General features: G+C 40.3%; 1 protein-coding gene across 3 annotated transcripts in view; it reads right to left on the bottom strand.

The window, feature by feature from the left end:
- Positions 1 to 6922: 6922 nt before the first annotated feature.
- Positions 6923 to 15462, bottom strand: part of CALM1 (calmodulin 1) — a 390385-nt gene continuing 381845 nt past the window's right edge. For 2 of the 3 annotated variants that reach the window (XM_061463842.1, XM_061463841.1), the window contains 5 exons: positions 13086 to 13116; positions 11991 to 12134; positions 9873 to 9979; positions 8265 to 8400; positions 6923 to 8043 (listed from right to left, as the gene is read on the bottom strand). In XM_061463842.1, coding sequence (XP_061319826.1) covers positions 8015 to 8043; positions 8265 to 8400; positions 9873 to 9979; positions 11991 to 12134; positions 13086 to 13116 — 447 coding nt within the window. In that variant the 3' untranslated portion in view covers positions 6923 to 8014. Of the gene's footprint in view, positions 8044 to 8264; positions 8401 to 9872; positions 9980 to 11990; positions 12135 to 13085; positions 13118 to 15462 lie in introns of all 3 variants that reach the window. The other variant, XM_061463843.1, reaches the window with a different exon arrangement.

Below are 15462 nucleotides of genomic sequence, written 5' to 3'. Positions count from 1 at the left end.
AACCTGGGGCCTGAGCAGAGCACAGGAAGGCTTTCTTCTGCACCCTGACTTCAGCGATCAACCTGTCTTAGGCAACACAGAGAAGAAAATTGGTGAGAAATCAGGTGAGAAATCAGCACCAACAAAAAGTTAGTGGGTACTTGTGGGAATAGAGATCTGGAAGAATATGTCATTAGCACCCCTGATCAGAGACAGAAATAGAAGGGCTGATGTACTGGTTTGGACTGGGAAAGAGTTCATTTTCTTCATAGCAGCTTGTATGGTGCTGGGTTTTGGATTTGTGACACAAACAGTGGTGATAACACAGGAATGTTTTAGCTGTATCTGAGAAGTCCTTACAGAGAGTCAAGGCCTTTCCTGCCTCTCTCACCACCCCATCAGTGAGTAGGCTGGGGGTGCAGAAGAAATTTGGAGGTGACACAGCTAGGACAGCTGACCCCAACTCACCCAAGGGATAGTCCATACCATAGGATGTCATGCTCTGTATATAAAGCTGGGGGAAGACAAAGGAAGGGGGAACATTCAGAGTTATGGCATTTGTCTTCCCAAATAACCATTGTGTGTGATGGAGCCCTGCTGTTCTGGAGATGGCTGAACACCTGCCTGCTGATGGAGAGTGATGAATGAAATTCCTTAGTTTGCTTTGCTTGCATGTATGGCTTTTACTTTCCCGATTAAACTGTCTTTATCTCAACCCACAAGTTTTTGTACTTTTGCCCTTCTGATTTTCTCGCTATCCCACCAGGGAGGGGAGTGAGCCAGCAGCTGGTGGGGCTGAGCTGCCCACCAGAGTTACTCCACAACAAGATGAAAAAGGGGTAAGGGCCTTGGGAAAAAGAAACCTAGATAAGTCTGAGCACAACCTTGGCCTGATAAGGGTAGAGAATAAAATAGAAAAGATGAGAGGTATGGGGTCATGGTTACAGTAAATGGATGGCAGAGCCCAGGACCACCAAAGCACAGCCTCCTGCAGAGCCCTGAGCTGCTCCCACAGTCCCCAAAACCACCTTTCCCCTGCAAACCCATGGGCAAAGTATTCCTTTCCCATTTTGGGTTGGCTGAGGAAGTTTTGCTTGCTATCCACCTGTTACCTTGGGAGATCATGGTCTGTGCTGAACCCAAAGGCAGGGGCTCAGATGGTGACAGTGTCACTGTGACACCAGACAATGGAGTTTCCTGTGCTGGGGCCATAGTTCTGCGTTCACTGTCATAGTACTAAAGTATAGAAATGAAACAGCAGCGAAAGCACAGTGATGTCTCAAAGTCAGAAAGTGCCAAATTGAGTTTCTTTGCAACTTTTATTCCTCTACTTCACTTTTACCTCCCTGTTTTGTGGTCCTAGCACAAAATGACTTTTATTTCAGCTCCCTCTCTCCTTCTGCACAAGGGGAGCTGCTCTGGTTGTGAATCAGCATGGTGCAATGAAAAAACACTGCACAGTTCATCTATTCTGTTGCAGAAATTAGGCAAAGTATAATGAGTGATATAGGGGCTGGAAGAAGAGAAGCTTACCTGCTGGACTAGGTATGCTACTGCTGCCCTGGAAAACAAGCACTTGTGGTTTCTGCATGAAATCCTTGCATGGGGTGGGTTGACTGCTTGGGCTCAGCTGTCTATAGGTGGTCACTTCCTCTAAGCACATCAGTCAACAACTGCCTGACCCTCAGACTGATTTCCAGGCACAAAGGATACTGCTACCAATGAGGTGTCTTTATACCACATGTAAAGCATGATTATGATTCTGACAAATAAAAATGTCTAAGATTGAGCTCTTAGAAATACTGCTTTGAACTTTAGTGACTGCACTTCAGCTCCTTCTGTTTGATGAGCATAAAGCATGCCCTCACTTCACTGTGTGTCCTAAAAAGAAAGCAGTATTTGTGAAGTACTCAGATACTTAAGTGCCATTGGAAAATTGAAGAAACTAGTAATTCAGTCTTTGGAACAAGAGCTGGGTAGGGGGTAATGACTAGAGTATGGAATAAAATGCGTTCAAAAAGAAAGCTACAATGAAATATTCAATACACTGATGCAAAAGATGCTGTGGGCAGTGTAGTATGAACAAGACAGTTGCATAATGTTTTGCAATCACATTTGGAATAGGCCGAACTGAAGTTTAATGGACAACCTTAATTGGGTATTTTTGTAAATTTTGAGTGCTTAGCTTTGCAGCCCGAGGACCATTCTTTTGCTATAATATTTTCCGTATCTGCAAGTGTTTAAGATAGAAAAGAATAATAACCGAAGTTAGTGAAGCAATTATCTACCTTCCTCTACAAATTAATATGATGGAAAATAAATCAGCAAGGCAATTTTCACACTTTAGCTATGTTTTCGTAACTGTGGTGTAGAGCAAGTTATCTTCTTCTGTAGTGAAAACATATTGTATATGTTGACTTGATTTACTGATTGAATCTACTTTTATTTCAGCTACGTAGGATGGACAGAATCATGCACACTGATTACCTGCCAGAGCATCTGGTGTATGTGTGTAGGAATTTTTATTTTACTAATATCTAAAGAAACAAACAAGTAATTAGAAAATATCCTTCAAATTTTATGTCAAAGTCCTTCAGAAACTAGTTTTGGTGATGTAGCACGCAGATTCCTAGGGAGCTAAATACTCTGGGCTAAAATAATTAATGAAAGAGACTCGGTAAAAACCTATTTGAAATCATGGTTACATTTTGCCTCCTACCAGCATGTCTGGAGGAAGTTACTCTTTTTAGTGTACTTGTAAAGAACTCTCAGAATAAGCAGGGTATGTTTGGCAAATTCTGAACTGCAGCAGGCTTACAACTAACTTTTCCAGGTTGCATATTGTCAGGTAAACATAGAGTTATCACAGAGCAGGAACAGGTGAGGAAAAGCAGACACACTGAGTGGTAGGACTGCTGCTAGAAAATCTCAATGCCCAGGAAGCTCACAGTCAAATATTTATAGCTTTATGGACAACAAAGACTCCATGAGACAAGACTACAAAGCAGTCCTATCACAGGTATTCTTTTTGCTCTTATCCTATCCCATTTCAGAATACTTACTATGCTGTCAGCATTACTATTGCTGACCCCACTGCAAACTAGTAAAATGGGGAATGCTATTTAATAATTTTTATGGATTTCTCAGTTGCTGTTGGTTTCTGCACAAATACTGTGCTCATTTTATGTGCTGCAACTGGTAGGGCAAGTAGAACTTCTGTTCAAGAATCTATTTCTCAAATACATCATAGAGATCTAGAAATAATTAAAAAAAAATCAGAAAACATTTTGATTACTTTTTAGGTGATTAGCCTAGTTTTCATGTTGTATTTCTACCACTAATTATCTTAGAAGATGTCTTTGCCAGGAAAAGGCTGCACTATGAGTAATTCCTTCAGTATTTCTGCAGATGCTGGCTTATGAGGCAACTGAAAGTGGCTCTTTGGAGGAGATCTGTACAAGATTTCCCAGTCGATGAAGCTTCTATCTTCTCAATGTTTTCCTAGGATACCCACTGATAGGGGTTCTTAGAAAACATGATTTAAGTACTTAAGCCTTCATACAAATTTTCTATAGCAAATAATATGTTGGAATCTTTGGAGCTCCAGATCCATACACAATTCATCATCTGATATATTACTCAAAAAAAAAAGAAAAAATCTTTATTCGGATTAAAAAAAAACAAGCAAAAAAAAGCCAACACACAACCAAAAAAACAACAAAACAACAAACAAAAACCTAAAACAAAAAAAAAAAACACAACAAAACCCAAAACAAAACCCCAAACCACACCTTCAATAGCTTGGAATTGCACTGCTGTTATGTGAACACCCCCCCCCCCCAATTTTACGTGTTTGTCGTACTGATTTTAATGGTCCCTCTGCTCTATATGCAAGTATACAATTTACAATAAATATCAGTCAGTAGAAACATGGCATCAGCCTTCATTGCCCATCTTCACTTGGTGGCTAGACGTCTATGGTCAAAAGTCATGTTGCAGCCCTGCTACAGTCCTTTCTGACAGATTTCACTCAGTAACTAAATTTTGCAAACAAACCAAAAACCCCTACCCCCCCCCCAAAAAAAAAAAAAAAAAAACAAAACCAACACCAAAAAAAAAAACTACTTAGATTGCAGTAAGACAGCGTTCCTCTTAAGTTTCATGGCCGGTAAAAAGCAAGCTGTATTAACTCTGTTGCTTCTAAACCCCAAGACTGCAATTTTAGTTTAGGATGGCATCACACTGGAGCACAGATCTCCATTCACATCACATGTACTCAGTGCAGGGATGAAGGTACAGGCTCATTCCCCCCTCCCCACTCACCTGGGCAGGGTGGGGACCTGGCAGTGCCAGCACTGTACGCTGCCCACACATGCATCTAACACATCAGAAGTGTAGTGTAATTTCTTCATCAGTTTTTGACAGCATCTGTGTTTCTGAAGCTGCACACTTGTGACAAATGGTTGGTGAGTAAGAGTCTTCTACCAGATCAGTAACCTACTCCCTCACACACACCCTCCTCCTCCCCCCACCCCCAGCAAACAAAATAAATGCCCCATACCTGGAGATGTTTCAGAGCCTGAATTATTAATAAAATAAGCATGATAATGAATAATCTATGTTAAGCATTTTCTTACCCTTTATTTTTTCATTATGATCAGAAGAGGAATATGATTAACAGCAGTTTAAATTTTAGCAGTACAATTTCAGTATTAAATATAAAACTACACTGCAAGTTGATGTGTTTTAAAAATGGTTATGTATACTCTAGCCTTAAATTTATGTATCAAATACAAGTAACTCAATTGCTTCTTGCCTTGACAATTAACATATCTAACAAATTTCAACAAGCCAGACATCCATCTTTTCCATTAAAAAAAATAAGCAAGCACACCAACTCTTATTCATAGCAAGGGGGTGTAAAGATTCAACACTTTCCTGAGTGTTGTGCAAAGAATAACAGGTTCAAGTCAGATAAATAAGTGTAATGATAAACCTAAAGCTAAGCCGGAGGACCTTTTGATTAACTTCATATTTCATATATTACTTGCATCAGTTGAAAGCAACATGAGTTACAGAACTTCCATGAAAACAAGCCACTTACAAGCAGGTGGTTAAGCTTGATCAGTTTATTAAAAGGATTATGTGACACGGTTGCCCGCAATAGCAGGGGACTGGATCTGATGACCCAGGAAGTTCTTTCCAGTCCCATGTTTCTAAGCCATGCACCAAGTGTATCCAGCCCACACTTTCACATTTGGAAAAAGCAAAAGCCACACACACACACACACTCACAGGAGGAAAAAAAAACAACACACACACACAACAAACAAACAAACAAACAAAAAAAAGAAGTCCTTGATGACACCATTTCATTTCTCTACATATTCACTATGCAGAAGGGAACAAAGCTAAAGTCCTGTACAGAGGATACATCTACTCGAGGTTGATGTGGTACTGAAGTCAGTTAATAATTAGATACCTCCAGGCAGATTCAGTTACAGGGCATACCAACACTGCACACTGCCAGACAACTTCTAATCAAGCCAAGAACCTCTTGCAGCAATGAGGCCCCTTTGCTAGCAAGCACAGAGCACACTGAATAAGCTAAAAGCAGCTGTTCTTAAATGAACTACCCTACCAACCGTGAGTGAATGACGGATAAGATGGTAAGAAACATTTACCTACTAGACAGATCTCTCTGCACACTCAGGCAGAAGAAGTAATTAGTTCAGAGCAGCAACCATTGCTCCTACCTTGCCTGTCGCTTTAGCACATTCTCTTTAAAAGCTGGTCTACAGAATCAGTGCAGCCATTCTCAAGCACTACCAAAGTAGCGGTTTGCAGCTGCCATGCAAGACTCTACTTTCAAACGGTAGTCAGACATTCCCATCATCCTGGCCAGATTTGCTAGGACAGCATATGCAGCCACAGCAAAAAAGCCTTTGCAACAACTAGAGATCTAAAGAATTGCCTACATTCAGCCCATCTAACTTTTAGGCACTTGGTTAAGGTGTCTGGGTCCCTAGTCACCCAGAACTCCTCCCACCCCTTCCCAGAAAAAATAAATAAATAAAATATATAGTCACTGAAGGCAAATAGTCTCAATTGCCTTCTGGAAGTATCTCTTAACCCCCACTGAGCAAAGCCGTATTTTAAGCAACCAAGTTCTTAACAGGCACCTCAGTTAGACAGGATGAACGGAGACTTGCATCTTTTTCAAGAGATAGCATCAACACTCTCCAAAACCAATGGCAATTAAGCAATTAAGGTTTGCAACTCCAGTTACATTTGGAAACAAACTTACAGTCAAGTAATTAAGCTGTAGTCTGTCCCTCCCTCCCAAGCATAGAAGCCTGCCACATGGAGGCTCTGCTATTTAAAAAAAAAAATAAAATTAAAAAAGGCATTCTTCTTTCAGACAAAGAAGAGTGCACATGGCTGCTTTGCCACTCATTCATGGGGAAGCTGAAGGATCAGAGAACACCTACTCAGAGACCTGGAATGACTAAGCACTGCTAGTGCATGCAAAGCAGAAGTAACAAGATGGTTTTCAAATTAACCCTAGTCCTCTTCTCCACCCCACGAAATTCATGCAAGTGTTTGAGAAGCCAAGACATAAAGCCTTTTTTGGAAATGGGCTTTTTTCTTTTTTCAAAGCATATTGTAAAAGAAATACCCTTTTGTTTTCTTTCTGTGGGTGGGCAGAGAAATGCATTTTCTGCATGTTTGAATCGTATCAATAAAGTCCATGCTGTTTAAGTTCTCCAACTAGTTTCTATAACCTGTTAAAAAAACATAAGCAACCTACACATTTCCCCAGTATTGACATGCATGCTCAGAGCTCTCCAGTTTAGTGAAATGCGGTGTTACTTCTGTGCTGATAGCTGACGAGTCAGCATTACACGACTTTGAGACCAACTAAATTAACATTGTCGTAATATGAAAGGCAAGCACAAGTTCATTTATTTATAGCAAAGGTCTTGGGTTACAGGAGGTCAGTTCTTGCCATCTTGAAAAGATAGGGGATAACTTATTGCATACATGTGCATTATAATTTAGCAGCAAGTCATTCATAGAAACACTTCCCTCCTACCGCTTTTTTGGTTTAGTATCTCAATTATATATATATATTTTAGCTTTACAAAGCATTTAACACCACCTTTAAGTTAATGGTCTTTTATTGGAAAAAAAAGACTAGCATTTACAACTTGGAATGGACATAAATCGTAGTATCTTGAACAGCGATGTTGATAGTTGTGCTGAAGTCCACAGGCTACTCCGCCAGCTCCAAGTCATGGTACAGAAGGTTTTAAAAATATGAGAGTCCAAAGATGCTCCCTTGGTGAAGGTTTCTTTTAAAAATTTTTGTGAACGGTAACAGCCCGACACCCGTTTCACTATAGTGCAATGCAGACAATGTTAAACCGGTATTTTAACACAGACATGCCATCCATAGTTAAGATCATCATATTTTTGGAGCACACTGCTACGTACAGGAGAACCATTCAACCTTTAGGGCATTTTCTCTAAGTTTTGCATCCTTCAACCATTTTGCTGCATACCATCCTGAGGTATAAACCAATTTTAAAGTAAACCAGCTATGACAATTTATACTACAAATTGAACTAGAATCCACCACTGAACAAAAGGATGGATCCTTTAGGTTGGTTTTTTTTTTCCTTTTAATACAAATGTCTGACTGTGCTCAATTGTCAAGCTGCATGCATGAAAAACTGGCCAGCCCAAACAGTGTAATAGTCATTAGCAAATGGAACTTTTGAGTTCACTAAGTGCTTCCTTTTTTTTTTTATTTTCAAGGTAGTACAATTACTTATATTGTAAAACTGATGTTTATCTTTTGGGGACAGGACCACCAACCATTACATGCAGTTTGTGGACAGAAGGTATTTTGACATTCAGTTTTGCTATACAGAAACAGAATGAATAAATGAACATTTTTTTTTTTTGCAAGAGGTAAGTAAAAGATTCAATTTGATTCTTCTAGAGGAAAAAAGGTGTAAAGGAGGTCTCTTCACTTTGCAGTCATCATCTGTACGAATTCTGAAACGATAAAAAGTCACTGTGATTTATTGTTTGAGTATATCAACTGAGAAGCCTCTTAAAAACACTTGACATAAAAAAGCCTTTCACTGAATGTAGGCCTTTGTCCACAGACGTAAACAACCAAACAAACTGGTGCCTCCAGTACTAGAAATGTATGCCCTATGCAAGAGGCTTTCACTCAGAGTAATTGTTTTGAGACAAGACAAGCATCTTTTTACCTTCATAGTTGACCTGCCCATCCCCATCAATGTCTGCTTCTCTGATCATTTCATCTACTTCTTCATCTGTTAGCTTTTCTCCTAAGTTTGTCATAACATGACGTAGCTCTGCTGCACTGATATAGCCATTGCCATCCTGCGAGGAAGAAGTTGGAAAAGACCACGATTAACCTGGCATTGATTAACTCTGAAACTACATCTGGGTTTCCAGTAACTGCTTTCAAACTAGCCTTACAGAACTTGGGATAGATACACAGATCTGGTACACTCTATAGCTCTACAATACATACTAGTCTCATTGCCTTATGAAGCATGCATGCCACCGTGTCTTTGTGCACAATTACTGTACTGCAAGAATAACTGCATGTCTGATTTGTAGCTGCCATAAGGTATTTGCAATGTTTTTAAGAGCTTTCAAAAATAAACCCATAAACAAAATGGGTTTTGTTCAGTCTCCACTGCCTAGGAAAGGGAAAGAAAAAAAACCCCACCAATTTCCCTGCCAGCAAGAATAAAGTCAGCTTTCTCTTTTGTGTAATACTACCTGTAAAATCAGACTGCTTAGGCTTCTTGGATAAGATGTTATATAGAACAAACCTTCAAAGCAAGCCTTTAAACTCTAAGGAGTTGTGAAAAAGCTTTCTGGCAATACAAAACAACAATAAAACAAAAAAAAAAAAAAAAGAGGAAAAAAAAAGAAAAAAGAGAGCTCATCCCTGGCAATTTGAGACAATGTCCTCTTCCATAGACTGGAAAAATATACTAGTTTAGAGCAGGAGTTCATATGACCATCACCAGTAAGCTACCTCAGTGGCTTTGAATACAAATACAGTCTTTAGAAATAAACCCACGGGGCAGGTACTCAACAAATGATTGAACAATTTTCCAGCATGTTTGGCTAAGTACTACAGATAGCCACTTTTATCAATAAAAAGAAATAGTAAGGCCTCCTTCCACACACACGTGTGCAACAGCTTAGCAGTTGCAGCAGCCATTACTTAGCACAATTCTCTTGCAACATCTGTCATATCCAATCAATCAAAAGATGGGAACTCCTGTTCTAGAAATAATAGGCCTTTATCATGTATGCCCAGGTATCTTTAAAGACGACAAAGGGAGTCAAACTCAAGTTCTCCTGAAAGCAATCTCAACATCCACATCTTGAAAACACAACATGCAATGCTTCATATTCTTCTGAATACTAGTGACTTCACCTTAGCTTCAAAAGCTTCCAAAAAGTATAAAACCCTGTGCATGCATACAAACATTTCCTCCTTCTCCCAAAGTCAAGAGGTAGAAAAAAAATCTCACCCACCAAAACAAAAACACCGACCCCACAACCATCAAGTTCTGCTAATCTCTGCTCCTAAGGAAAGGCCAGAAGGTTTTCCTTATGGGTGAGCCTAAAGCTTAAACCTGCTGTGGTAAAGCAGGCAGAACCAGCCTGCAATAGTCCTGGTTCTGTTTCCAGAGCAATCCCAGCTCTTTTGCCAATTCCTCTATTTCTACTAGAGGATTTCTTTTCCTTCAAGACACGATAGAGAAAACACTGAGGAGAAGTTGGATATAATTACAGCTTCTAAAGAATATTTGTACTTTTAATAATACCTTGTCAAAGACCCGGAATGCCTCACGGATTTCTTCCTCACTGTCTGTGTCCTTCATTTTTCTGGCCATCATGGTTAAAAATTCAGGGAAGTCGATAGTGCCATTGCCTTAATAAAAAGAAACTTCAAAACATTAAACTTCCATGCTTTTCTTTATACAGAAAAGAAAAATCAGGCTTTTAACTTAGCCACTGACAAGACAGATGCTCTGTAAACCATTCTTCTAGAAAAACTGGATCTTCTCCCCAGATTGCTGCCACTGCCTTTTTGCTATTACACCGTGCAGCAGCGGCTGTCACAAGTGTTTCAGCACAACAAAAATCAGCTGTTGCCTTCTCTCCAGGTCAAGCCATATCATTTGCCACTCAAGCTGCAAGCAAAGTGTCATTCTGATGCTCCAAGATTGATCAGTACTACAGCATACTCCCCAAAACTAATTGTTTAGTTTCTTTAGAATCTCCCAATTGCTGTGGAAGATTCCAGAAAAGAACACGCTGTAAAGCTGGCACTACAAATCCAGGATATCTGAAATTTGAGAAAATAACACTTCACTAAAGCCACTCAAATTTTTGTTCCTTGCTAAAATCAGCTTCCTTAACAACATTATGTTGCACATCACAGAAGTAATGCACCATTGGTAGTGGTGCACATCCTTTAACAAGGATCTGCAAATTCCAGTGACGAGAGAAGATGCTATTATTTGTTATTTCTGGGAAGTACAGAAGCAGGTGTTCTTACAGGTGTTTCTTCACTGCCAAACTGAAGATCCCTGGTAATATCAAGACCTCATCCCTAAGATTTTTAAGCTTTCCATTCAAACTTCAGGCTGCTCAAAGCTACAAGAAAAGTGGTGCAGTGAAAAAAACGTCTCTAAAACAGCAGAAATTAGATTTGTAAAAGTCAGGATTCAGCCCTATATGCCAAAAGCCCATAATAGCTCACTGTGCTACCAATATGTACCCATTGCTTGAGGGAAGTACACAAACTCACTGGGTAAGTATAGCAGAGAAACTACATAGATGTAGCTTAAGAAAACCTTTGAAGCTTAGGGATTCCAGATGGGGACATACACAACGATTTATTATCACAGCCAGCTTTACCTACCAGCTAAAATCTCAACACAGGTCTCATACTCAACTTTGAAAAATCCTCAGTGAAAGCATTCTGCCATAGAACAAGTTTAAACAGATGAGCAGGCATACTTATCTAAAAGCCTGAGTTTCCTTTCATTTTTAATCTACTTGGTGCAGCAAATAGACTGCAACCTGGAGAAGCCACTGGATACAAACTCTTTGTAGCACTGCAAACAGTGAAGCTTTTTAGTATCTGCATCCAAGAGTTAACAATTAAGGTCAACTTACACTTTTAGGAAAGGAAATGTAGACAGATAATTAGATAATCTATAGTCTTGCCAGCATACTTTCACAGAGGTGTTAAGAGAAATATCACTATCACAAAAACATACAAGATCAAAGCTTTGATATTTCTGTGCAGGGGGAAGCATTTTTACAACTCCCAGCCTACCTCGAGTCTCAGAAACAAGATGTGCGGTTACCCTTTCTGACATTCATTTAAAATAATTGATAAGACTTAATACAGGATGTTTTTTCTGCCTTTGCCTCCAATCACTCCATCCCATCTATTAGGGATCTAATGTACTGCATTAGACTATACAGTCTCTCCCTGCTGCATTTTCAATTCTTGGAAATTAGCACTATATTCCACACCTACCACATTTCTGGCTTGAGAAAAAAAAAAACACAGATATTAGTACAGCTATTAAGACCAACGCAGGCTGAAACACGTATAGAAAAGCTGGGTGGAAACACAGGTTAACAGTAGGTCAGCGCAAATAAGATAGCAATAGGAAGCCTGTGGCCTATAAAATATTAAAGGCTAACAGTGTAATTTTGTCTCTGCCCATCCCCTTAAGATTTTCACTAATATTGCTAGCATCTTTCACTGCTGTGCAGAGCAATCAAGATTTACAGCCCTCTCAGTTTAGATTCTATTGAGTATTTCAAAACTGCTTCAAGAGATCAATGTCACAGAACCTTGCCTACCCAGTCCAAGCCCAGGTATGGAGGTCATGCACTAATAACTACCTTCCAACACTTACCATCAGCATCTACCTCGTTGATCATATCCTGCAATTCTGCTTCTGTTGGATTTTGACCCAGTGACCTCATGACAGTTCCCAGTTCTTTTGTTGTGATAGTACCATCACCATCTTTGTCAAATAGGGAAAAGGCTTCCTTGAACTCTAAAGGCAGAAACAGTCCCAGTGTTTAGCAATATCACCAGCATGAGAAAACTGCTTCGTAAAAATGCACTTAACTGACAATGCCTAGTACAATTTTAAGAAACATTATCTCTAACTTTCCATGTCTGGACAGAATTAACACTTAAATATTAATAAAAAGTATTACTTACAGTCTCAACACATAATTGGCATAGTATACTCAAACTTCTTTCATGTGATTATTATCTGCATTAGAACAGTATAACACATTTCAACATAATGTGTTATATTATGCTGAATATCAGGATTATGATATTCAACAATATCTTGAGGCACAGCTGCACCATAAACAGCAACTACTTGGAATAACTAAAGCGACTCACTGGGTTCCCTTCATCATTCACAGACTTACAGGAGCAGTAAGTGTTGTAATTCACCATTTATTTTTAAGGCAGCAGACAATACGAATGTGCATCAGCCACAAGTGGGTGACTGGTCTCCAGAAGGCCAAATAATGTGACTTCTCCAGTCTGAATTGCAGACAACATTAGAAATTATTTAAAGACACTGGCCTATATTAATCCATTTTAGGTTTATTTGTTGCCATTTTAAGTTTATCTTCATTTTATTAAAAAAGAAAAGAGTACCTAGGCCTGCTTTGACTTCACTTGAATCTAACAATTATTTCTGTTTGGAGGAAATCTAGAAGGACTTGGCTCAAGTCTGAAAGTCTAAAAACTGTTCCTCGGTCTACAGATAATAAGCAATCTAAATTACAAGGCAATGAACCAGTAATTTTCCACAATGCGGGCTTTTTTTTTGTTTTGTTCTTAAAATGAGTCGTTTTGAGTGTTAGTACAGATTTGAAATTGTCAGAAAGGGTTTTTTTTCTATTATGCTTGAGGTAACATATTTTCTTTTAGTCACAGGAGTTAACAAAAAAAAATAAATGCTTCTCATCAACACACTTACCAGCAATCTGTTCTTCAGTCAGCTGATCAGCCTACACGAAGAATAGAACATTTTAGAATATTTTTTACTTCCAGCTGTATCAAGCCTCAATATACTTTCTGGAGATTTCAGTAGCAATTTATCATTACTTTGCAAAGCCACTTTCAACACCACGAACTCTGCCTCTGCAAGGAAATTTCACTCACCTACATCACACAGCCATTTCCAAAAGCAAAGAAGCTAACTTGTTTTGAAACTGCACATGAAGAACCACACATGCCACCCTTCAGCTTGGAGAATCCAATTTGGTCAAGTGAAGGACACAGGGCAGGCTCCTTGCAATTAAGGATTTCATGCCTCTCTTGACTAATGAGATGTATTTGGGGTTTCACATCACATCAGTTGTCATTTCCAGTAGTATAGTGACCCTAATACTGCGTGGGGGGTATTTGCACATTAGTGGACTAATGACAAGTGTGCCACCTAGTGATCTACCATTACTGAAGCCTGCCCTCCCCCACCACATTGCACCAAGCATTAGCCTACTGTAAGCTTAACGGAAAGGACTGTGATGCGATATGAGGAGGAGTTACTGCTCAGTATCAAAGAGATTCTTGCCATCTCTGACCAAGAAAATGCCCGTTTTCAGGCATCACTGTTTTTCCATTCAGCCAAGCAGTTTAAGGTGCCTCACAATCATATATGGGTTGTTTATTACATTATTTTAAATGGCAAAATTTAAAATACCTGTTTATGACCTTCTTTCAAGAGGCCACTGCTGCATCCAACAGTGTACACAGCTCAGTGGGTACTAGAAATGGTTTCTCCCCAAGCCTAACTGTCCTAGCCACATCCTTCCAGAAGCCTCTCCCTTTGGTACAGGTAGCGCATCACAAAAAACTGCTGGCTGGAGCTAACCAGTCCTCTATGGAAAAATATGCACGTAGTAATTAAAAAAATTGGATTTTAAATGTCTACTCACAGATACTGGAGAATACAAGCTATTAACTCCTTTTAAATTCATTTTATTGGACAACTTTTACTAATAGAACAGAAAATTTTGTACATCAACAGCATCTTGTCTTTTGTCTTAAAATACCGTTATTCAAGTATAAAAAACACTTAACTGCAGTAAACAGCAAGAAATACAATGGAGAATTAACAAGCTATATACAATCTGTTAAGCTCTTGCACAGCAAAATAGGATGAGTAGAGTAGGATGGAAAGCCTGCTGTATATGTTAAGTGACATACACAGATTTCACCTGTAAATAGGTGCTGGGACTCGGGTTCAGGGTTTTTTTCTTAAAACATATTTTAACGCCTGTGTGCAATGATTAAACAACTTCCCATACGCACAGTGGGTTGGAGGGAGAAAAAGGTAGAAATGCTAACAGCTAAAGACAAGGTTCAAATTTAATAAGTCTCCTTTAATAACAGCAGAACGCTTGTGTTCAAAAACCAGTTCGACTTTCTGTATGTCTCTTTGTGATTTTCCAGAAAACGGAAGATTTTACTTGAAGATTATCTAAGGAATTTACATAACAGACTCCATGCCCTGCAGAACAGGAAACAGAGCCACACCTCGGCAAAAGCCTCCAACCCACAGTACCGGCTCAGTGTGCCCCATTAGTCGTAGCTAAATGGATGTTTCTTAAAATCGTATTTCGATTAAAAAAAAACAAACAAAACAAAACCACCAGCTCTGCACACACCGTGATGCCAGAAAGACACAAACAGACCCTAAACTGCCATGGGGTTCACTTTCCCAAGCAACAGGCACAACCACTCGCCCCTACTACAGGACAAAGGTACCCAGGGCTGGATCCTTCACCCCACCCAGCCAAGTCATCAAATCCTGTGCCGGTGATGTCAGCCTTCCCCGACGGGAAGGGGACATGGAGAGACAGAGCCGAGGGACACCCAGATGGTCAAAATGTAATTAGATGTCAGCCTACAACCGTTTCGCCTCTCTCGTAGGGAGAGAAAAACCGCCGGGAAAATCCCAGCCCTTCCTCTTGTCCTCGTTTGCGAGGAGTCAGGGCTGGCACCGCAGCGCCCGGAGGACAACGAAAGCGGTCCTCGAGCCCGCCCGCGGCGCGCTGCGGGAGGCTCACTGGGGAGGCTGGCGCCGCCGGGCCGGGGAGCGGGTGGCTCGCAGCCCGCGGACGCAACAGGCGCCATTCCCAGCTAGCGGCCGCAGCCACCCGCTACTGCAGTGCGTCCCCACTTCCCCTCCCTCTCCAGCCGCCCGCCACAATACGTCCTCATCCTTCAGCAGTAAGGGTGCCTGGGCTCCGCAACCAGCCTTCCCCTTCCCCATTCCCTCCCCGCAGCGGCTGAGACAGCAGCTCTTCCTCCGCAGCCCCCCTCCTCCGCCAAGCGAGAAAGGAGGCTGC

Source organism: Pezoporus flaviventris, unplaced genomic scaffold (genome assembly GCF_033815535.1).
Source record: "Pezoporus flaviventris isolate CSIRO_AGI_PZ_B2104156 unplaced genomic scaffold, CSIRO_AGI_Pfla_v1 ptg000036l, whole genome shotgun sequence".
Classification (NCBI taxonomy): Eukaryota; Metazoa; Chordata; class Aves; order Psittaciformes; family Psittacidae; genus Pezoporus; species Pezoporus flaviventris.
Note: the sequence above shows the minus strand (reverse complement) of the source record. Positions and strands in the feature narration are given on the sequence as shown.